This window comes from Eubalaena glacialis, chromosome 19 (assembly GCF_028564815.1).
Source record: "Eubalaena glacialis isolate mEubGla1 chromosome 19, mEubGla1.1.hap2.+ XY, whole genome shotgun sequence".
Taxonomy (NCBI): domain Eukaryota; kingdom Metazoa; phylum Chordata; class Mammalia; order Artiodactyla; family Balaenidae; genus Eubalaena; species Eubalaena glacialis.
Window position 1 is genome coordinate 30,083,364 of NC_083734.1, and position 23,619 is coordinate 30,106,982.

At 38.7% G+C, this 23,619-nt stretch overlaps 3 protein-coding genes across 9 annotated transcripts in view; 1 reads left to right on the forward strand and 2 right to left on the reverse strand.

Moving 5' to 3' along the window:
* Positions 1–1,360, reverse strand: part of STXBP4 (syntaxin binding protein 4) — a 178,570-nt gene extending 177,210 nt beyond the window's left edge. For 4 of the 6 annotated variants that reach the window (XM_061176621.1, XM_061176622.1, XM_061176623.1 and 1 more), the window contains exon 1: positions 897–1,356. The gene's annotated coding sequence lies outside the window, so the exon portion shown is untranslated. Of the gene's footprint in view, positions 1–896 lie in introns of all 6 variants that reach the window. The other 2 variants (XM_061176620.1, XM_061176624.1) reach the window with 2 other exon arrangements.
* Positions 1,007–10,834, forward strand: LOC133080620 (cytochrome c oxidase assembly protein COX11, mitochondrial). The gene is made up of 4 exons (XM_061176628.1): positions 1,007–1,403; positions 4,623–4,778; positions 7,845–7,970; positions 8,360–10,834. Exons 1-4 carry the CDS (start codon positions 1,053–1,055, stop codon positions 8,540–8,542), a joined length of 816 nt encoding a protein of 271 aa, XP_061032611.1. The 5' UTR covers positions 1,007–1,052; the 3' UTR covers positions 8,543–10,834.
* The window catches only part of TOM1L1 (target of myb1 like 1 membrane trafficking protein), a 54,002-nt gene continuing 39,623 nt past the window's right edge, over positions 9,241–23,619 (reverse strand). For both annotated transcript variants that reach the window (XM_061176626.1, XM_061176625.1), the window contains 5 exons: positions 16,650–16,701; positions 14,313–14,418; positions 13,795–13,876; positions 10,521–10,585; positions 9,241–9,928 (listed from right to left, as the gene is read on the reverse strand). In XM_061176626.1, the coding sequence (XP_061032609.1) occupies positions 10,522–10,585; positions 13,795–13,876; positions 14,313–14,418; positions 16,650–16,701 (304 nt within the window). In that variant the 3' untranslated portion in view covers positions 9,241–9,928; position 10,521. The remainder of the gene's footprint in view (positions 9,929–10,520; positions 10,586–13,794; positions 13,877–14,312; positions 14,419–16,649; positions 16,702–23,619) is intronic.

Here is a 23,619-nt window from a genome sequence, read left to right on the forward strand (position 1 = left end):
TCAGCTTCCTCATCCATGAAGTGGGGATAATTATACCTGCTCTGGACATTAGCAATAAAGACTAATATTTACTAAATGTTTACACTGTAAAAATTACTTACATGCATATTCTCATTTACTGTTATGATTCTTATTTTACACGTAAGGCCGTTAAGTTTTAAAAAGACCAAATAACTGACCTAAGGACACACGGCCATAGTGAGGACCCGGGTATGAATGTAGACCTGCTGTAACCTCAGAATCTGAGCTCTTAACCTCTACTTTATAGTTCCTTGAAAGATGCTTTCTTCCATTACAGCAAAATTGCCTATGCCGTCCGCCCCGCGCAGGTCCTAGTTTGTCCTGTAGCACAACTGAAGAAAGCTATTACATCCCCCCAATGCGTTTCTTTTCCAAGATGAACATCCCCATTTCCTTCAATCCTTCCTTAAATGATCCTCATATCCTGGTCACTATCCTCTCAAAAAACCAGTCGGACAACGTCTCTCCCGCCCCAGAACTGGTTAATTTTCACTGGGCAAATGGTTAAAGGACATCAGAGCAGTAGAAGCCGATTCCCAGGGGCTGGGAAAATGTAGATGTTCAAGTGTTCGAGTGGGCTGTGGTTAAAACAGGAAGACTTCCTGGGAGAGGTGATCCTCGAGCCGGAGTTCAGGGCAGTAATAGCGGATCGGCGGCCACAGTACCCCAGTCAAAGGACCGCGCGGGACAGCGGCCGCTGGGGTCCGCCGGGTCTAGACAAAGGCTGCTGGAGGTTAGGAAGATCGGGGACACAAACCCACGTGATGATGGCTAGCACGCGGAAGAACGCAAGTCGTTTTCCTAAAAGTAACTTAAATAGGTACTGGAGGGAAGCAAAGTGGGAGGAACAGTCAAGAAGCAAAACGCGAACTTACCCGGCAACCCAGCCCCCGTAGCCCCACTACAAACGCCGCCACCTGAGGAGCCCCGTAGCCAAGGCAGCGGCTGGCTCAACCCAGAGATCGCGAGACAGAGCAGGCCTCGCGAGATCTGGCCTCTGGCCTCTGACAGGCCGGCGTTCTTTCCGTGCCATGGGAGGGCTCTGGCGTACGGGATGGAGGCCCGTGGCTTTCTGCGGGTGGCCCTGGAACCACCCTGGGAACCCGACCAGGGCTGCGGAGAGGGTAGAGTCTTGTCTCAGGTCGGGGAGGAGCGGGACAGGGGGTGCTGAGAGGGAGCTGAGACGGCTCGGGACATGGAGGCGCCCGAGCTTGGCGGTGCAGCCGCCGCGGCGGCCGAAGAGCACGAACCCCTTCACGCGCGCACAGGAGGAGGATTGGCGGCGGCGGAACAAGACCGTCCTCACGTATGTGGCCGCGGCGGCCGTGGGCATGCTGGGGGCGTCCTACGCCGCCGTGCCCCTTTACCGGCTCTACTGCCAGGTAGGGCCAGCGCTGACCGTTGGGCGGCCCGTCTGGAGGGGCGGGGGTGCGGGCAGTTCCCTAGACAGCGATGCTCCACGGTGCCGTGTTGGAGGGATGTCCGAGATTATCTACCAAAGAAAATCACTTTCTAAGGAAACAGGCCTTAGAAAGTGACTTACTTGCCCAAGGTCACAAGAAAGTGACAAGGCTGCCGGTAGAACCCGAGTTCTTATAGTGATCGTGCCTATACTCCACTGCCTCGCGAAATTCCCCGATCTCAGCTACACCACCGGAAAGGTCTGCAACCTGTACTACGGTATCCAGCGATCTGCCTTACCCTCCTGCTGTTCACACACGGGCCCGCTTTTAAAATGTAATTTATGTTCATACATTAATTCTGTGAACCACAGAAACCATGGTTTCTGTGCAAAGGTTAACCGTGGAAATGGGAGTGTGCTTGCTACTTGTAGTTAAACTGGGAGTAGCTTTTTATGTATACAAACTAGCATGAATTAGGACTTCGAGGCTTTTCCCCCTTGTTAATATGTAACTGTAATGTCCTTACCCAGGGCTCCCTTTTAGATCAGAAACTCTAGTGCAGTGGTTCTCAAAGTGCAGACCCTAGGACTAGCAGCAGCGTCATTACCTGGGAGGGGAACTTGAGCGCAGATTGTTGGGTCCGACTCCAGAACTGTTGAATCAGAAACTCTGGGGGCAGGGCCCAGCAGTCTGTATTCAGTAAGTTCCCTAGCAGATTTTGATGCAGGCTAATGTTTGAGAACCACGGGCAAAGGCAGAGTTCACCTATTTCATATGTATTCTCCTAAGTTCTTAAGCAGTAGTTTGCTGCTTTGGCTGGGCATTAGGATCACCCATGGGGCTTCTTAAACAAACATGTCAGGGCTCCTGTACCCCAGAGATCCTGATTAGGAGACGTGGGTAGGGGTCAGGAATTTATGTTTTAAAAACATTCCATAAATGAGAGTTATACATTGGGTTCATTCAGTGAGTGAGTGATAGTGGTTCCCAAACTTTGTTGTACATTGGAATCACCTGGAGAGCTTTTCAAAATCCTGACACCCAGGTCACATCCCTAACCAATTAAATCAGAAGGTCTTGGAGTGGGAGTCAGGAAGTAGTAATTTTTTAAAGATTCCAGTGCTCAGAAGAGTTTGGGAATCACTGGTTAACTGCTCTTTCCTGCCTCTATTGTTAATGCCTGGCTTACTTCTCCTGTCCTTATGAAGATTAACTTTTGCCTTTATTTTCGATAATGACTGAAACAGCAGAAATCTGAAGGACTTTTCAGTCTCTTAATATCAGCATCTATGTAGGAAAGTGCTGTAGCTTGATTTCTGGAGGATGAGTGTAGAATGTGAATTAATTTTCATCAGAGGCCAGCCTGGACCAAGCATGAATCCCAGAACTGCCAGTTGGTTAAGTCGTAAGCAGACCTGAATCTAAAACAGCAAGTGTAGATCACCCCAAACCACCGGTGAGTAGGCAGGGGAAGGTGGGTGGTTGATTTTATTCTTCAGGCAATATTTAACAATGTCTGAAGACATTTTAGGTTGTCACAACCTGGGAAGTGAAGGGGGGAGGGTGCTACTGGTATCTAGTGGATAGAGGCTAAGGGATGCTGCTAAACATCCAGCACTGCAGAGGGCAGATCCATTCCCCCACCACCACCAAAAAAACGAAAAACAAAGAATTATCCTCTCCAAAATGTCATTAGTTCCAAGATTGAGAAACCCTGCTCCAAACTGAAGTGAATGACAATATTTCATGCACCTGGGTGAAAGTGCAGGGCAGGAAAGTAAAAACAATTGTAATTTGTAATCCTAAACTTAAATCATAGTTGGATGTTTAGTAGTGACGTTTCCAAAAGAGCATCTCTTTTATCTTTGGAATCACGGAACTTTAGAGCTAAAAAATTAGGATCATATAAACCACTTCATACACTGAGCTCATTTTATGAGTATGGAAAGTGTAGCCCAAAGAAAGTAAGATTTAGTTAGTTTTTAGAGCTAGTGACAGAACTAAACTGGAGCGCAGGACATTTTCTTTTCAGTGCCTTTTTCTGTTGTTTAATTTCTCAAAGCATCACATTTACTAATTTGAAGAATCTGTATTCAAAGACTGCCTGTCAGAAAGAAAACATTCAGGAATCTTTATTTAAGTGACTCAAGTTCTTCAGGAAAACATCTTAAAACTTAGCCCTCTTGAGCAGAAGTATATACTTGTCTATTAAGCAAGAGTAAATAAAGGCTTGCCCTCTGATGTATCTTGTAGGGTTATAATGTAACTTCATATTGCATGGCAGCTGAGTGAAGCTGGTTGACTTGTGAACAGGCTAAGATGGTAATACTATATTTTGCTGGGAGTCTTCCCTAGCCTCAAATTTGGTATTTTTTTCCTAGTATAGTAACAGATTAATTATCCGGAGACCAGAATTCTGGCAACCTCAAGCATCAGAAGAATGATTTTTTTTTTAAGCATCTCTGATAAGGAAATAATTAATGGCAATGAAGATAGACAAGAAGTATCACAGATTATCCTGATGCCTTATGATTAGTTGATTCAGTGGCCAAAGAGATCAGGTTCTCTGATTAACTGGTAATATATATATATAAAAGCTGTACTATACACAAAAATACAGAAAAAAATTTACAAAAATATTTACCAACATGGAAAAATACTTATGATGCTTGAGGAAAGCAGACTACAGAAGTGAAGCTACAAACTAATCTGTGCTCTAAAAGTTATGATATGAAAAAGGACCAGACAGGAATGTGGAAAAATGGAATTATTTAAATAGTTTATTGAAATGACAGCATTGTGGGTAAATTTTATTTCTAATAATAATAGTTGATATGAAATATTAACAATAAGGGGATATATGTTTAATGAAAAGTTCAGCTAAAAATTCTGAGCTCTATGATCAGTGGAGAGTCTGCTCTCTTTCAAATGATTCATTTTTGACCATGCCATATAACCAAGTGATTACTGAATAATATGACTTTAACAAATACAGGCCCTTGACACCCAAAAAGTGGTCAAACCATTGGCACATTCATAGGAAACGGCCAGTGATAGTATATAAACTTTGCTGCTACTGGATTATTAAAGTTAAATAGTTTTTAAAATTTTGTTTCATCCAATAAATAGGTCATCAGCACCTAAAACTACTGTATTATTGTTTAGCATATTATATTGTACCTTGTTGTCTTTTCCTAGACTACTGGACTTGGAGGATCGGCCGTAGCAGGTCATGCATCAGACCAGATTGAAAACATGGTACCTGTTAAGGATCGCATCATTAAAGTCACCTTTAATGCAGATGTGCATGCAAGTCTCCAGTGGAACTTTAGACCTCAGCAAACAGAAATATATGTAAGTGATTGAAGCAGTTTTTAAAAGATTGCTTTTTTCAATGTAAAAATTCTTTCTTTCATTGCTTACTGTTTCACAGTTTAGGAAACATTCATCTAAACTTAATTTCAAAATACTGACAGATTCCATTACTGTAATCCTTTTATTCCTTCAGACTACTTTTTGACAGTGCCCTATATTCTGACCTAATGTAACAGGATATACTTTTAACTTTTAAGTTACATGGCATTATAATAAAAGTCAGTTTGGAACTATGGAAAATATCATGTTATTAGAATCATATTAAGAATTCACTAAGAAGTTCTCTGGTCACTAATCTTGAGAGTAGGAGCAGCTGTCATGCTTTATAGTTGACTTTACCTCAGGTATAGATGATACAAGAAAAATGTTGAAAATCATTGGTTACAATGGAAAGTAGTTTACTGATTTACATCAGAAGTATCCATGTCCCTTAAAAAAAAATTTAAGGATCTTTGAAGTAATCATGCTAAATAGTCATGTTCTATTTCAGAAAGATTATACACCTTAAAAGTTTCCTAAAATTGTGATTAGAGGATTTAACTGAAATTATCTCATGAACTGAATAGCCAGAAAAGCTTAATTGTAACTCTTATTGGAAAACCCTATTAATATTAGTGCTTCCCCAGGTTAGTAAGCTTCATTGAATCGCTTCAGTGATTTGAGGGTGTTATAGATTATGGTTTTTTCTGTTTTGTTGTTTTTAATTTATTTATTTTTGGCTGTGTTGGGTCTTCGTTGCTGCACGCGGGCTTTCTCTAGTTGTGGTGAGCAGGGGCTACTCTTCATTGCGGTGCGCGGGCTTCTTATTGTGGTGGCTTCTCTCGTTGCGGAGCATGGACTGTAGGTGCACAGGCTTCAGTAGTTGTGGCACGCTGGCTTAGTTGCTCTGCAGCATGTGGGATCTTCCCGAACCAGGGCTTGAACCCATGTCCCCTGCATTGGCAGGCGGATTCTTAACCACTGCGCCACCAGGGAAGCCCTAGATTATGGTTCTGAATATTAGTTGCAATCACACAGTAGTATACAGTGGTATTAGTTGCTAAATTGGTACATGCAACAGAGCATCCTTTGGACGTTGACTTTTTTTTTTTAAATTATGTCTCATTTTACGTTGACTTCTTTAGAGCCTTGCAATTTATTTTATCCGTTATTTTCTCTCAAAAAAAAAAAGTATTAGTGCTTTTTGGTTAAATAAAAGTTCTATTCTGTTAGTTTTACTCTGGTTGTAAACTAAGTTTAAGGTTGGTAACTTTTTTTAAAAAGAATCTTTAGTCAATTATATAATATTCAGGGATAAGTGTTAAGAAGTTAGGCTTGGCTTGTTCTTGGACACATTTTATTTTCTTACGTCTTTATTGAAGTATAATTGCTTTACAATGTTGTGTTAGTTTCTGCTGTACAACAAAGTGAATCAGCTATATGTATATATATATCCCTTCCCTTTTGAGCCTCCCTCCAACCCTCCCTATCCCACGCCTCTAGGTCATCACAAAGCGTGGAGCTGATCTCCCTGTGCTATGCAGCTGCTTCCCACTAGCTATCTATTTTACATTTGGTAGTGTATATATGTCAGTGCTGCTCTCTCACTTCGTCCCAGCTTACCCTTCCCCCTCCCCGTGTCCCTAAGTCCATTCTCTATGTCTGCGTCTTTATTCCTGTCCTGCCCCTAGGTTCTTCAGAACCTCTTTTTTTTTTAGATTCCATATATATGTGTTAGCATACTGTATTTGTTTTTCTCTTTCTGACTTACTTCACTCTGTATGACAGACTCTAGGTCCATCCACAACACTACAAATAACTCAATTTTGTTTCTTTTTATGGCGGAGCAATATTCCATTGTATATATGTGCCACATCTTCTTTATCCATTCATCTGTTGATGGACACTTAGGTTGCTTCCATGTCCTGGCTATTGTAAATAGTGTTGCAATGAACATTGTGGTACATGACTCTTTTTGAATTATGGTTTTCTCAGGGTATATGCCCAGTAGTGGGATTGCTGGGTCATATGGTAGTTCTATTTTTAGTTTTGTAAGGAACCTCCATACTGTTCTCCATAGTGGCTGTATCAATTTACATTCCCACCAACAGGGCAAGAGGGTTCCCTTTTCTCCACACCCTCTCCAGCATTTATTGTTTGTAGATTTTTTGATGATGGCCATTCTGACCAGTGTGATGTGATACCTCATTGTGGTTTTGATTTGCATTTCTCTAATGATTAGTGATGTTGAGCATTCTTTCATGTGTTTGTTGGCAATCTGTATGTCTTCTTTGGAGAAATGTCTATTTAGGTCTTCCACCCATTTTTGGATTGAGTTGTTTGTTTTTTTGATGTTGAGCTGCATGAGCTGCTTGTATATTTTGGAGCTTAATCCTTTGTCAGTTGCTTCGTTTGCAAATATTTTCTCCCATTCTGAGGGTTGTCTTTTCATCTTATGTTTTCCTTTGCTGTGCAAAAGCTTTTAAGTTTCATTACGTCCCATTTATTTTTGTTTTTATTTCCATTTCTCTAGGCGGTGGATCAAAAAGGATCTTGCTGTGATTTATGTCATAGAGTGTTCTCCCTATGTTTTCCTCTAAGAGTTTGATAGTGTCTGGCCTTACATTTAGGTCTTTAATCCATTTTGAGTTTATTTTTGTGTATGGTGTTAGATAGTGTTCTAATTTCATTCTTTTGCATGTAGCTGTCCAGTTTTCCCAGCACCACTTATTGAAGAGGCTGTCTTTTCTCCATTGTATTTTCTTGCCTCCTTTGTTGGACACATTTTAAATAACTTCATCTGCAGATTATTGCCTGAAGACTTCAGACATACAAGAGGACAGTCCATAACTAAGTATGCATAAGAGAACATTGGTTCTCCACTGACATATGCAAGTAACATTTGAAAATCAAATGTTCTTGGGTAGTATTCACAATTTATTTTGCTGACCCTTAACATTAGTTTAAATGAGGTATTATGGTCTGAAATGAAAATAATGACTAATTTAGGAGGGAAAGAAAGAGCCATGTGAGATTTAAGGATAATGTATATTTTCCTTAAAACAGGTAGTGCCAGGGGAGACTGCACTGGCATTTTATAAAGCTAAGAATCCTACTGACAAACCAGTAATTGGAATTTCTACATACAATGTTGTACCATTTGAAGCTGGACAGTACTTCAATAAAATACAGGTATAACTAAATGCAAACATTACAGAATGTGATAAAGGTACATGAAATTGTTTGATACTAAATCTATTTCAGTGTTTTTTTAGTAGGTACTAATTTTTTAAAGTTCATTTCTTCTAAACTTCAAACTGTTTTTTTCATTGCTTATAATAGCTATGCAGAGGTTGAGAGTCAAACCATATAGATACCTGCTTTTTTAAGATTAGAAGAATTTGCTGATTCTCAATCCTTAAAGCAAAACTCAATGTGAGATAAAAGATGCTGTTATTCTATCACAGAATTTAAAGATTATAATTAACAGTATGCTTATTAAAGCCAATAAATGCATTCGTTTCTATTATAGGTAATAGAATAGAAATATTAATTAATGAATACCTTTCTATAACTTCTAGTGCTTCTGTTTTGAAGAACAAAGGCTTAATCCACAAGAGGAAGTAGATATGCCGGTATTTTTCTACATTGATCCTGAATTTGCTGAAGATCCAAGAATGGTGAATGTTGATCTCATCACTCTTTCTTATACTTTTTTTGAAGCAAAGGAGGGGCATAAGTTGCCGGTCCCAGGCTATAATTGAAGTCAGAACTAAGTCCTGCTTCAAATTTGTGATTTTTGGAAAATCATGTATCTTCTCAGAGGAGAAATATTTACAATAATGTGAGGCCTTCTATTTTAAATTTTATATACTTATGGTTCTTTTTTCCCAACTAATTTACCCAACTTACAATGTGTAACTGTTCAAAACCATACTTAGAGTTTAAGTAGTGTTAGAAGAAACTGCTTTGTTTCTTAAATACGTTGGCATGGACTTGATGGTTCAGCTTAATTCACTGGTCCCCTTTCAAATTATGAGCACTTCATACTTGTAGCAATGAAGTTTTATTATTATTTCTAGAATAGTTGGTTACTACTTTCATTACGAACAGTCACTATTTTAAAAGCTCAAAATGGAAGAGGAATCACTAAGCCCTAACAGCTTGCCTAAAGATTACATTCTGATTTCAAATTTGACTGTATTTTTCCTTTAAGATCTAGGGCTATTTTACATTCAGAGTACTAAATAAGTACTTTGAAATTTCAGTACCATGAAATTTAAATAAAATGCATAAGTATATCTAGTTAGGTTTCTAGCATTTCTTGTGATAGTTCCGAGTCTCCAAATTTTAAAATGTTAAGTGGGATTGTGAAGATTTACTGACAGCAGAGTTCTTCTGAAAAAAGATGTATTAAACTGTTTTAATAGTAATTTATTTGTCATTGTAATTTATGACAAACCAAAGTACAATTTATTCTGAATGTTTTCCAGTAGTTTTTTTTCCAAAAAGAAAAAGAGCATTTAGTATTATAAAGAATTATATTTAAAGGCAAACAGTGTAGAATCCAGTAACCTCTTGAGGGTACCTGAAATATTAAACTACAATCATCAAGGCTTTTACAATTCATAATCCTAAACAATAGTATTACTTATGAAGAAGTGCAAATTGACTTTTACATTCAACTTTAGTTAAATGAAGGCACTCAGTATTCTTCCTGAATAATAATAGTTTTTCACATTTCATGCTTTCATCTATTAACAATTATTTCATAATGAAACAGTCTTCATCTACTCTTATCCCAGCTCTTGTGATGATTTCTAAATGTAGGAAGCTCTGAAACATAAGGTGCTACACTTAATCTGGTTGGCCTCAGTACCATGAATTTTTCTTCTGCTGAAGTTTTAAGTGAATATATGTTACAACCAAGTTCTTTTGAGATAAAGCTTGAGCTGCTGTCAGGAACCATAAATGTTACTCTGGAACTGTTACTCTTCTGTTTAAACTTCATTACTGCAGAGAAGAAATGTTCCACTGTGGCTTTGATGTTCTGGAAGGTCTTAACTTCTGGGTCTCAAAGCTGGACAGGGTCTACCTTTAGGAGAATTGGCACCCATAATGCTGCTAGTGAGCTGGTCATCCACTTCCACCTGGAATAAAAAGAAGAGTCAACCATCTCCATCTTTTCCTCTTTCCCCATTCCTTGTAACTAGAGAGCCACAGTCTAGTAGAGGAAAGGTGGGAATGTACTACTTCCACGGGGGAGGGTGTGGAGGGAATAAATAAGGTTAATAGGTTACTGGTGGCCGTGTGCATTTATTAGTAAATAAATGGAATGATTAGTAAAGCAATAGAATCCAGACCAATCTAGACTAACAATGAATGGCTTCTACCAGTCCCAGCTAACAGGTATTAACTGCACATAAAAGACACATCTGATTCTAGTGCTAAGAAGTTTTTATTGATCATCTGTTTTTGTTAGCATTAACATTTCTATACCATAAACCTACTTCTGCATTCCCAAGATTTATAATTTTTAGCTAACATGGTCACAAAATGTATTTCATTAGTGAACAGTAGTTCATTACAATTTGAGTGACTCAGAGGAACTTGTGTAATAATATCTCACTCATCAGAGTGTCAGACTGTGATGGCCCTTACAAAATGTAAATAATAAATGCAGAAAGTGACAGTTACACTGAAATCATGTGGAATGTAAGTTGTGTAAGTTGAAGCCTTTACCTCAACAGTCAGTGTGACTTTGAGCTCCTTTATGGTGGTGAGCATCAATGTCTTCATAAATAGCTCTGAAACAAACAAGCCATAATGGCAAAAGGGTTATATATCAATTTCAATGTACTATTTTGGCTTTTAACTGCCAACAACTTCACTAAAAATCTGGTGCTATGTTAGGTGTTCAGGAAATCAGGCTATATCAGTAAATAAAAACAAAGGTCTCTGTCCTGAAGCTTACATTATAACTTTATTAGATCCTAATGCTGCTATTCCCATACATCTTATAAATATGTATCTTATGTAACCATTTTACTTGTAATTTAATGAGAAATATGGCTCAAAATTTGGACAGTTTGCTTCCTGCTTTTAAAAAAAAAGCAAAAATTGTTCAGCTTTCCCTGGCTTTATAAAAAACATTAAAAATTAATATTCTAGCTTATTTAACGTATGTTATTACAGTCCAAACTCCTGAGCTACCTTTAGCATATAACTGTCATCTTTGTGCTTTGTATATAGTCATTTTTCTATGACAGCCTTTGTTCAATTCTTTATATTTGTCTTATATATGTCTGTAGATAGAACATATCTATACCTAGAAATATGACATTAATATATACAGTATAACAACACATGGCTAAGGAAAAAAAATCTCATAAAAATCACAGCACGTTGAAGGCATGAACCCTAACCTCAAGTAGCCCCAGCATGGTCCAGAAATTTTAATGTTTTTCTAGTAAGTTTTGTCTCTCGTTTTCCACAAAAGTATTTCAACCTCCTTCACTCTATTCAGATCTCTGATGCCCCTCCTCTCAGTCAGAAACCTCACATTTTAGTAAATTAAATGTCTGGATATGGAAACCTCCTCATGCTTCCATCACCAAATCTTCAAGTCTGTTTTCATCTGCACCATCATCTACCTCTATGATCCTATCTGTCTACCCCTAGCGTCTCAAACACCTCACTCATTTAGGTATCTCCCTTCCTAAATCTTCAGCCTCTCATTCTCCACTAAATCCTACCCCTTAGGATTCACAGATGTTCCAGCATCTCCCATTTTATAAAATAATACAGTGTTTTATCCCATGTCTACTTAATCACCTCAGTAATCCTCTAGCTCCCAGGCCACTTTCCACAATCCCTTCATATTTAAGTTTCTATGTAAGTTACCTGTGCACTTATTGTCTACTTCATCTCTTACTTTTTAATGCACTGAAATTTGGTTCTGTCCCCATCAATTTACCAAAATGCTTCCACTAAAATCACCAATGATTTCCTGTTACTTAGTCCATTATCGAGTGTTTGTCTTCAGCAATGTTTACCACAGTTGTGTACTCCCTCCTTTTTGTTTCCAAACTGCAATTTCCACATCTGGTAATAGGTTGTTCCCCGTTGCTCTCTTTGCTCTTGGCTTTTCCATTTTCTTGAATGTGCCCAAACTCTCTCCCCACAGGGTCTTTGTATAAGTTGTTACCTGGGCCTGCAACACTGATTCCCAAACTTGTCACACTAAAAACTGCAGGTCTTAACCTTAACGTCACTTCTCAGGCTTTCTCTACCCTCATTTAAATCAGTTCTTTCTGTTATACACTGTCAAGTCGATGTCTTTCATGCCATTAACACAAACTGTAAATACATGTTTGCCTGCTGATTTAATTTCTGCATCCATACTAGATTTACCCTCCTTGAGTTTTAACATGATAAATTAGGCGGCAATCAATTTCCCTTGCACATAGACAGTGTTCAGTCGTTTGTCAAATGAATGAATCATGTGTATGTATATGTATATTCATAAGTACTATACTCTATGTTCTGCTGGAGTAGAAATTCTTAACCTGGGGTTCATGGACAACCAGTGATGTGAAAATCCCAGAACTTTTCTGCAAGATTTTGTGCTTTTCCTTAGGGAGAAGTTCCCTGGATTTCATGGAATGTTCAAAGAAATTGAGACACCCTACCCTCCAGAAAGTAAGAACTGTAGTGATAGGGAATTCCAAAGCTTTGCCTTTCCAGCTTCTTACTATCTCTCTTACCTTTAATATCTATTGCACCACCACATCTACTTACAACAATCTCATAGTTAACTAAAATATAATAATATACTTTTCCGCTTCCTCTTTGCCTGGAGAAACTGATAAAAACATCCGGTTTCCAGACAGCATACCGAGTTTAACCAGTTTCTAATTCCTTAAACCACTAATATATTCAGTGATACTTTATCAAGCAGAATGACCTAGGAAAGTTTTACAGTCTTGTTAGGAAAAAATATTTAATGAATTCCTAAGCCTATTAAGATTCATTCATAAATCATTCCAAAATAGATCACTACATTGAGGGTTTAAACCAGGGTCAAAACCTCAAATGCCTACACATGCCAGGCAGGTCAGATGAAGGTATGCAGTGGGCCAGGTGGGGCCTGGTGGGCTGCAGAAGCTGTCTTATCTTAAAGAGGCAGCTACTATGCAGCCCCAAGCTATTGCTAACACATAAAAATGCTGTCGTATCGAAAAGAATCCAGAGGTCCAGATATTTTTGGAAATATCCCACTTTTTAACTGTTGGCAGTTAGTGTTTAAATGCATATTTAAAATTCACACAGGTCAAACAAAACACAGCTGCAGGCAGGATACAGCCTGCAGGCTGCTAGTTTCTAAACAGTGATTTCCATAAACCTGCTTTAATCATTTTAAACAATTTTGGGGGTAACCTTTAGTCAAAGTATATTAAAGCTCTAATGAGCCTACCACTCCGTAAATATTTTTATATACTGACCAATATGAAATCACAAAATAATGCTGCTTTAAGGATTCCAAGTTAAAAAGTAATTTTTACACTAATAATCCATTTTAAGCACACTGTTGTCATAGGTAGTGAAGATTAAAAACAAGTTCTTATATTAAGTCTTTTTTGGCATTAGTCAAAGAACAACTAAAATATCCCATCCATGTGGTACTTATGTCACCAATCAGTGAATAGTGCCCTTCTCGAGCTGGAGAGAACCTGACTTTCCTCCAAGGCATCTACAAGGAATATACTAATGCACGTGATGGTTCTGGTTATTTCTTAATGTGCAACCCCAGCATTTTTATTTTTTAGTCACAAGGCTGAGCATAACAAGACCATTAAGAGCAACAACCTCCAAGAAAACCTCATAAGTCATTTTTAAATAAGGTCATTGATTTCTGCCAAGACCTAAACAAAGTTAAATGTATGACCAAGTCCTGTTAGCTCTGCTACCAAAGGGAACCAAGACAAAAAAGATAATCATTTTGTAAATGACTTACTCTGTGGTGACAGCAGGAGCTAAGGGATCAAACTCCATTACCTCGTGGTAATCGGGTGGCTGGAAATCATTCTTTGTCATCGCTGTAAGCAACAAAAAGAAACACACATTATGCTTTTCGAGGAGATACACACAATTAATATTCTCTTTATGACTTAGACTTCTGACAGAAGATCCTAACAAACACTGACAACCAGAAACAAGCACACTGGTGTTACAATGCTACTCCCAAGTACAACAAATCTATATATAACAAAAAGATTTCCAAACTTCGATTACAGGTTCATTTACCTCAGCACTCAAAATACAATATTCAGTGCAACACAAGCATTTTTACAATCTCCTAATGTCAGTCATAATGGTATCTGCCCTGAATTTATCTCATGTAGCTTAAAAATGCAAATGAACTCTTAATTTTTCCTCTCTGTATATCTATTTTCAGTTACCAATAAATCTCTAGCAGATTCATATATTCTCACAAGTTTCCTTATTTGATGCAAATAATAAGGTGTCAAGTACCTGGATGATTGCTGGGCAGGGATGGCAGTCTCTGGTTTGATGGTGTTGCTGGAATGGTCTTTAGAGTAACTGGCTGTAGTAATACTGAATTTGAATATTCTGGAAACTGAAGAGAGCAGGGTGCATGTTCAAATAAACATTCTACATTAAGCTTTACTTTATAATTTAGATTCCTAGGCTTCCAAGTGGCAGTATTCCAAGAACCATATATTCTGAACTAGATAAGAATTAGTAATTATTAACTATTATTTTAGTTTTTAAGGTAATAACCCCTTACAAAATTTACTGCTTTTCTGTCTGGTTTCATGCCCACTGCACCTCATTTCCCATATAAAATGTAAACTTAACAAAAATGTTGCTTTTTAAAAAAAGAAGCAGGAATGTATGGCTCAGACCAGAGTCTGTTGTTCCACACTGAATAAAACCTCGGCCTCAAAGGACAAAAAACAATATTAACCACAAAAAAGCATAAGGTGAAGATATCAAATCAGGACTTAAAGACAAAGATTAAAGTTTTAATTAGAAATATCTCTTTCTTCTTGTAATTTTCCTCATTCATTTCACAAATATGTCCTGGGCACCTACTGTATGCCAGGCTCTATAAATAAAGCAGTAAATAAAGCAGGCCAAATCCCTGCCCTCAAGAAGCAATCAACAAATGTAAACAGGTGTCAGATAGCAAGTGCTCTCAGGAAGAAGCAGGGTAATGGGAGAAGAGAGGCTGGGGTGGGATATTGCTCTGACAGTCATAGTCAAGGGAATGCCTCACCACTGGGGACACTGAGCAGAGCCCTGATTCTGATGTGGGTCCTGTGATTAGCTAAGGTCATATGCTCATGTGGTCATATGCTCTGAAGCAGGGTGGTGGCCAGTGCAGTTGGAGAGGCAAGAGGTGCAGCTAGAGAGGTAGTGGGAGGGGTCAGAGCAGCATTTCAGGCTTTTACTGAGTAAAATGGAGTCAGGAAGAAAATCAGGTGGTTTTAGAGCAGATGAGTAACATAATACAAACTTTACTTTTAAAAAAGATTGCCATGGTGACTTCCCTGGTGGTCCAGTGGTTAAGAATTGGTCTTGCAATCCAGGGGACACTGGTTTGAACCCTGGTCAGGGAACTAAGATCCCACATGCCGCAGGGCAACTAAGCCCGTGTGCCACAGCTGCTGAACCCACGTGCCACAACTAGAGAGCCCATGCACTGCAACTAATGAGCCCATGTGCTCTGGAGCCCGTGTGCCACAACTAGAGAGAAGCCCACACACTGTAACGAAAGATCCCGTGTGCTGCAACTAAGACCCGACACAGCCAAAAAAAAAAAAGAAAAAATAAAAAAGATTGCTCTGGTTTCTGTTTTAAGAATAGATTGTGTGATGGGGGTGGGGGTGGAGAGGAAGGTGAAGGCTGAAGCAGGGCAACACTCAGGGAGGCCTTGCAATATCCATCTGATGGTAGCTTGAACTGGGATGTGGAAGTGGAGGTGGTGAGAAGTGGCTGGATAATGAAGTGGCTGGATATATTTTGAAGGTAGAGGTAAAATGGTAGAGGTCAAGCATGATTTCTCAAGGTTTTTGACCTCAGCAACTGAAATAGTGGTCATTTACTGAGTGGGGAAGACAGCAGGAAGAGCAAATCGGGAGACAGGGCTGAAAGAAAGCAAGAGGAGATGTGAAGTGGAAGGTGGAAATGTGAGTTCTGAGTGTAGGGAAGGCATAAGGTCTGGAGACAGCAACTTGTAAGTCGTCAGTCTGAATGGAATTTCAAGATACGAGACCAAAAGACCATGGAGGAATGAATGCCAGACTCCTGGGGTCTCCAATACTGAAAGGCCAGTAGAGGAGGAGGGACCAGCAAAGGGGATGGAGAAGAACTGAGGCAACAGAAGAACCCAAAGTGAGTGGTGTCTGAAAGCCACATGTGCAGAAAGGAGGATGTGACTGACTGTCAGTTGCTGTTGATCAGGTAAGATGACTGAGAATTGCAGGACTACATTTAGTAAATCTGGAGGTCTCTGGTGACCTTGACAAGAGCTCTGCCAGTAAAGTGGCTGGAATGAGTACTTGTCTGAAGTCTGTCAGAGGATGGGAGGAAAGAAAGTGGAGACAGCAAATATAAACAGCTCTAAGGGAATTCTGATCCTTAACCATCTTTCTAATGGAAGTGAGACTACACTTGTCTATCTTAAATGATTAAAAAGACAACAAGGAAAAGTCCTAACAAGGGCTGCATCAACACATTATAAAGAAACTTTGAGCAGAACATGAGAATTAAGGACCAGGAGTTCCTTTTAAGCATGATAATTGCTCATCAGGTGCACTGCCAGGGAAGGCCTTCATTACTTACACTCTCATATGTAGGACTTGAGGCGAGGTTTTGGCTGGTCCTTTGGACAAACCTAGGATAGTGTGATAACACAGCATGATTACCCTACAGTGAGATCACTGATGCAAAAAGATGACTTTCCTGGTCTAAAAACCCAAAACGTTACCTTCAGACTACACAAACGCATTAATTTTAAATATCAATAAAAATTACCATTGGTTTTAGTGCCCAGCAGATCATGATGCCCAAATACCAAAGACAGTAAAGATAAAACCCTGTCCCCAGGCAGTGGCAGCCTTGAGACCCTGGAGTGTGCACACTATACCAGTGACAGCAGAGCCTTCAGTCTTTGCATGAGCGTAGCTACCACCCCATCGTTTCCTAAAGGATGAGGGGCAATGCAGAGTAGAGGTTAGGAAGGGGGTACAGTTTGGAGTAAAGTTGGAGTAAACACACTTCACCCTGTCTCTCCCACCAAATGCAACTATAAAACCTGGACAGAATGTGTGGGGCAAATATTTGAGAACTGAAAAGTAAACACTAGTTACAGGCTGATTGGGAAAGAAGACCAGAATTTGAGTATCGGTGAAATGTTGGTGAACTTACCATGTTCTGTCCCTCTGGTATTCCCTAACTGTAATGCAATGCAGCCTAAAACCCAAGTGGGCAGTGAAGACAGAGCTCCAGGAGAAGCCTCTCATTCTCACTCAAGGAGCAGGAAAGGGAAATCCTAATGCTCAGAGAGAGTGTGGAAATCCCCCATCCCTTTTTTCCTTTGTTCTTTCACACCCCAAACCCTAGGCGATCCCAAGGTGGCTGCAGTGACAGCAGAGGCAACAGGGACCTACAGGGGCTTAAAACTCTGAGTGAGGGGAACCTTCCTCTCTAAGAGGTAGAACTGTGATCCCAAGAGGATATGGCAAACCTCTGTTGTTTCTTTTATCCCTTCTGTCCTGCCATTTGGTGCCCAACACAAGCATAGTCAAGGAAATGCATGGCATAGTAAACCTTCAGCTTTTTGACTGGAGAGCCAAAAAAGGGAGTCCCAGGAAAGCAAAGAACCAGAGAAATCACAAAGAGGGAGGAATTCAGGAAAACAACCTCAAAGTTGTTTATGAAATCCTGGGCTCACACCCTGATCTATGCATCCACGGCTGATCCCAATCAATGCCAAAGATGTTGAGAACTGAACACACAGCCTGCTATCCAGACCTTACATGAATACTGGGTGGTACACATGTGGGACAGATCTCAATAGTACTGCCAAGGCTTTAAAAATTTAACTGACATCGGAACCAAAGCACACAGAAGGCAGGCTGAAACTGTGGCATAAACCTCATGAGGTTGTTTGCCTACTAATCAAAACATCAACATTCTCAACAGGATTTAGATAAGATGAAGTGTCTCATATCATTAAAAATGTCCAAGATACAATCCAAAATTACTATGCATATGAAGAACTGAGAAAATTTAAACTTGCAAGAGAAAAGACAATCAACAGTGGTTGATATCTAGAGGACACAGATGCTGAAATTATCTTACAATTTTAAAGGAGCTATTTATACAAATGCTTCAGCAAGGAACTGTGAACACTCTTGGAAAAAAACAGAAAAATAGAGTCTCAGCAAAGAAACACAAGATTATAAAGAAGAGCCAAATGGGAATTTTAGAATTGAAAATTGCAGTAACTGAAATTTTTTTTTTTTTTTGAAATTTTTAAAAAATTACAGAATGAGCTAAACAGCAAAGTGGGGATGACAGAGGAAATAGAGTGAGAAAAGCAATGAACAGAACCCTATGGATCTATGAAACAATGACAACAGATCTAACGTGTGTCATCAAAAGTCCCAGAAGGACGGCACAAAGTGTGTAGTGCTGAAAAAAATATTTGAAGAAATAAAGGCTTAAAACTTCACAAATTTGGTCAAAGACAAACCCACAGATTCAAGAAGTTCAGTGTAATAGGTTGAGTGGTGGCTCCCAAAGAGTTATGTCCTTGTCCTAATTCCTGGAACCTATGAGTGTCACCTTATTTGGAAAAAGGGTCTTTGCAGATATAATTAAGGACACTGAGATGATGTTCGAGTGGGCACTAAATTCAATGACAAGTGACCTTAAAACAGAAAAACGGGAGTGGGGGTAAGGAGGGGCTGAGACACACAGGGGAGAAGGTAATGTGAAGGTGGAGAAAGAAAGTGAAGTGATGTGGCCAAAAAACAAAGGAGTGCCAACACTCACCAGAAGCTGGAAGAGGCAAAGAATGGCTTCTCCTCTGAGAGCCCTGGAGGGAGACTGCCTTGCTTTCTCTCAGACTTCTAGCCTCCAGAACTCTATGAAGATAAGTTCCTGTGGTTTTAAACCCACCAGTTTGTGGTAATGTTTTTATGGTAGCCACAGGAAATGAATACACTCAGTAAAACCAAAAGACAGCCATGCTCAGACACATCATAATCAAACTGTTCAAAATTAGAAAAAAAGAAAAGTTCTTAAAGCACAGACAGAAAAAAAAAACAACACAGAATCAGTAGGGGAAAAAGAAAATTTGAATGAATGTTAGCTTTCTCATTAGAAGCCATTTAGGCCAGAGGAGACCGGAGCAATGTTTAAAAACTGCTGGAAGAAAAGAACCATATACCCAGAATCCAATGAGAATATCCTTCAGGAACAAAAATGAAAAAGACATACTCACATGAAATAATCTAAGAGACTTTCACTGCCAACAGACCTTCTCTAAAATAATGCTAAAAGAAATTCTTCAGAGAGAAGAGAAATTGTACCAGAATAGAAGGAAAGCAACAGAAATGGTAAATATATTCTATTCTCTAGGAAGAATAGGAAGACTATTCTCTTCCTGAGTCTTTAAAATTTATTTGAGGGTTGCAAGCAAAAACTATATTATGGAAAAATAATTGTAATAATGTGGAAAAATAATTGTATAATAATTATACATTGTCTGGTGGTGGTTTTTTTAACATACATAATACATACAATAACTATAATTTATATTATTAAAGGGGAGCGCTGTATGATAATAAGGTTTCTACATTTCACTTCAAGTGGGAAAATACTGGTTTTAAGTACACTAAAAAAACTGTAATTCCTAGAGCAACCATTCCTCCCCTCCCCATATATACACTACACAAAGATACAAAATCACGATAAAATGGAATATTGAAAACATTCAAATGACCTAAAGTATGAAGGAAAGAGGAAGCAGAAAAAAAAAACCCCACACACCAAAGGGAACAAATACAAAGCAAATTACACAATGCTAGACCTAAATCCAAACATATTAAATGTAAATGGTCTAAACATACCAATTAAAGACAGAAATTTTTAAAATACATAAAAATGCATGACCCAACCATATGTTATCTATAAGAAACTCACTTCAAATAATTAAGTTAAAAGTAAAAAGGCAGGGCTTCCCTGGTGGCGCAGTGGATAAGAATCTGCCTGCTGATGCAGGGGACACAGGTTCGATCCAGGAAGATCCCACATGACGCAGAGCAACTAAGCCCATGTGCCACAACTACTAAGCCTGCACTCTAGAGCCCGCGAGCCACAACTACTGAAGCCCACGTGCCTAGAGCCCGTGGTCCACAACGAAGAGTAGCCCCCGCTTGCCGCAACTAGAGAAAAGCCCACGCACAGCAATGAAGACCCAACGCAGCCAAAAAAAAAAAAAAAAAAAAAGTGAAAAGGCAGAAGAAGATATACCATGTGAATACTAATCAAAAGAAAGCTAGAGTGGCTATATTAATACCAAAGTAAACATGAGGGCAAAGACAATTACAAGGTATAAAGAGGGACATTACATAATTATAAAAGGGTCAATTCACCAAGAAGACCACAATCCTGAATGCAAAGGCACTTAAAGACAGAGCTTCAAATACATGAAGCAAATAATTTTACATAAACTTTTCTAGAAATATCACATACTGTATGACTCTATTCAGATGCTATTGTCACAAACTATAATGATAGAGAACAGACTGGTGGCTGCTGGGGGTTGGGGATGGGGGTGTGTGACTATAAAGGAATAATAGCATAAGGGAGTTTTTTGGGATAATGAACTATTCTACATTCGGACTGTGGGGGTGGTTACATGAATCTATGTATATATGTTAAAATACATAGAACTGTACACCAAACAAAAAAAGGGTCAATTTTACCATACAGAAATTTTTAAAATAAAATTAAAGTGCAGAAAGAAAAAAAGAGAGCAGGTATTGAAATCAGATCCACTTGAATTTGAATCCTCTTTCTGCACTAGTTGGCAGCCTTGGTTTCTTCACTTGTACAGTGAATATTGGGGGTACCTATCTCATAGGCCTGTAGGGAGCCCTAGTAAGTAATTAGTAAGCATTTCTTATTCTTCTTAGCCTATTGCCTGATACTAAGTGGGCTATAAATATGACCTGTGACTTTATCCCATCATCATCATTGCTTTTCAGGGATCCTTTCTGTTATGAATAATTCCATCACTCATTTGTTCTGTGTTGATAAATTAAACTGCAAACACAGAGAGGTGGAAAAATCTCAAGACCGTAAGATATTTTGATGGCTGATTTTGCCACTCATATGTAATCTTTGGCATATGATTTAACCCAAATTCATGCCTTAGGTAACTTTAGCGCTTCAATTTCCATCACTAAAAAACTGGACTAGTGAACTTAAGCGCTTCAATTTCCATCACTAAAAAACTGACTAGTGATACTTTCACTCATGTATCAATATAAGCTTTTCTGAAAATCAGAAAAAATAGATACAAAAGACATAGTCTAGAAAACAAAATATAGATGTCACACATTATCTTTTATTCCAGTGAATTCTAAGAACTATTATAATTATTTTGATATCTGGAACTTGGGCAGACAATCCTAACAGGGTTTCTAATGATCAGCCAATCACTGCCTTATGGTTCCCCACAGACATTTTTTAATACTAAAGATTCTTGCTACTGAATCAGAGTTTCTGGGGGCCAGCAATTTTACTGTTTAATAGTCACTCAAGTGATTTTTATGCACCTTAGAGTATGAGATCCACAAAACTAAGCAGCTATTAGCTAGGATTTGATCTTTGTGTGAGTTTTATACAGACATTTTTTGTAATGGGATTTCATCTTTATGGTCAATCTTTCCCAACAAGATTTGCAGAATAAAGGAAAACAGAATCAGCTACTGCAGACCACTTGCTTATTTAAGCAATAACCAGTTGCTTATTTACTAAGCAACTTCACTGGAGTTCTGCCTACAACATTTCAACATTTACTTGCATCACAGCAGTCAAGACCAGAGGGAGTCAAGCTAAGTTAATGACCCAACCTGGTGTCAAGAGATAGCCATGTCCCAGCACATGAATCTTTCCTTTCTCTCTTCCTCCCTTACACTTTTTTTTTTTTTTGCTTTTTTCCCCAGTTTGATTCTCCTTTCTCTTCTCCTCAGTCTGCCCCTCTCCTTTTTAATATAGAAAAGTAACTAAAAAATATCTAAGTCCATTGACATAAAAACACAGCCAAGACATGCTGCTGAGTGAAAAACAAAAGCAAGGTTCAAAACAGTATGCATAGTATGCCGCCCTTTATTTAATAAAGGAGAAAAAAGAATTCATATTCCTATTTACCTAAAGACACTTTGGAAGGATAAATAAGAAACTAACAAAGGGGTTCCCTGGGTGGGAGCAGGTATGACCCAAGGGAGAGCAAGAGGCAGGATGGGGGTGGGATGAGATCAAGTATTGTCCTTGTACATCTTTTTATATTGCTTTGATATCTGCATCATGGAAATGTATTGCCTATTACCTAAAATACATATATTTAAAAGGAAAAAGAAGAATATAATAGGCTTTGATGGAAGGCAAATCTAACTTCTGTTTATTTTTTTGCTGTTTATCTGCTCCATCCTGCCTCTTCTTGATCTTCGGTAACCATGCTTCTTTTTTTAGGTTCTTCTGCATCTTTCTTATGTTTCTCTATGCAAAGAGTGGCAAATATTAGCATATATTATTTCTCACTTTCTTACACAAATTTGAGATAGTATACACACACTACTTTGCACCTTTTCTCATTTAATAATAAATACATTGGTGATTGTCCCTCACATAGAGGGCCTACTTTTTTCTCCAGAAGCATAATAATATATTGTGTAGATGTTTATTTAACCATTCCCCAAACTGAAGGGTACTTGAGTTGTTTCTAATTATTAGCTATTGCACAAATGCTGTCAAGAATAATCTTGTAAAGACCTTATTTTGCATAAATGAGCATAAATTCCTAGACTGCAAGTTCAAAGGTAAATACATTTATAATTTTAATAGATATTGCCACTTGCCCCTCATAAAAACTGCACCATTTTGTGATAGTATCTGTCTCTCCACAGTTAACAAAGCATGTTAACAAACATGTAGACTATTGCCAATCTGTGAGGTTAAGAAAAAGTCTTATTGCAGTTTAATTTATATTTCTGTAACTATACGTAAGGCTGAGCATCACTGAGCAAAAATATGTTTCTAAGTCATTTGTATTTCTCTTTTGGTGAACTATCAGTTCATCAGACCTGCTACTTAATCGCTACATGAACTTCTATTCCCTAGGTCTCAAGCCTTTTTTCCTATAAAATGGGAATAATGATAACAGCACTGATCCAAGAACTTCTGCAAAGATTAAATGCAATAAATAAAAACAGGTCAGCAAAGTGCCTGCCGCATAGCAAGTGCTCTGCAATCTGTGCGGCCGTTTCTGTTCCCCCACTTTGTCATTGTATTTTTCCTACCTCCTGTTACCACTAAAAAAATAAGAGAAACAGAGAATTTATGGAAGGCTTGCTATGTACTGAGTGCTATACTAGGAGGTACATACAGCATTGCACAGAATCTTTGTAAGAATCCTAGAGAGTATTCTTAGAAGAGAAATGAAGGCTCACACTGGTTAAGTTTCTCATCCAAGGTCACACAGCTAATAGGAAGCAGTACTGAAATTCTGTATCAGTTA

Excerpts from the sequence above, each read along its gene's own strand:
- LOC133080620 (XM_061176628.1), top strand. The coding sequence starts at position 1,053 with ATGGGAGGGCTCTGGCGTACGGGATGGAGGCCCGTGGCTTTCTGCGGG. Across the intron at positions 4,779-7,844 it reads CTCAGCAAACAGAAATATAT|GTAGTGCCAGGGGAGACTGC; the intron begins GTAAGTGATTGA and ends TCCTTAAAACAG. Across the intron at positions 7,971-8,359 it reads AGTACTTCAATAAAATACAG|TGCTTCTGTTTTGAAGAACA; the intron begins GTATAACTAAAT and ends TATAACTTCTAG.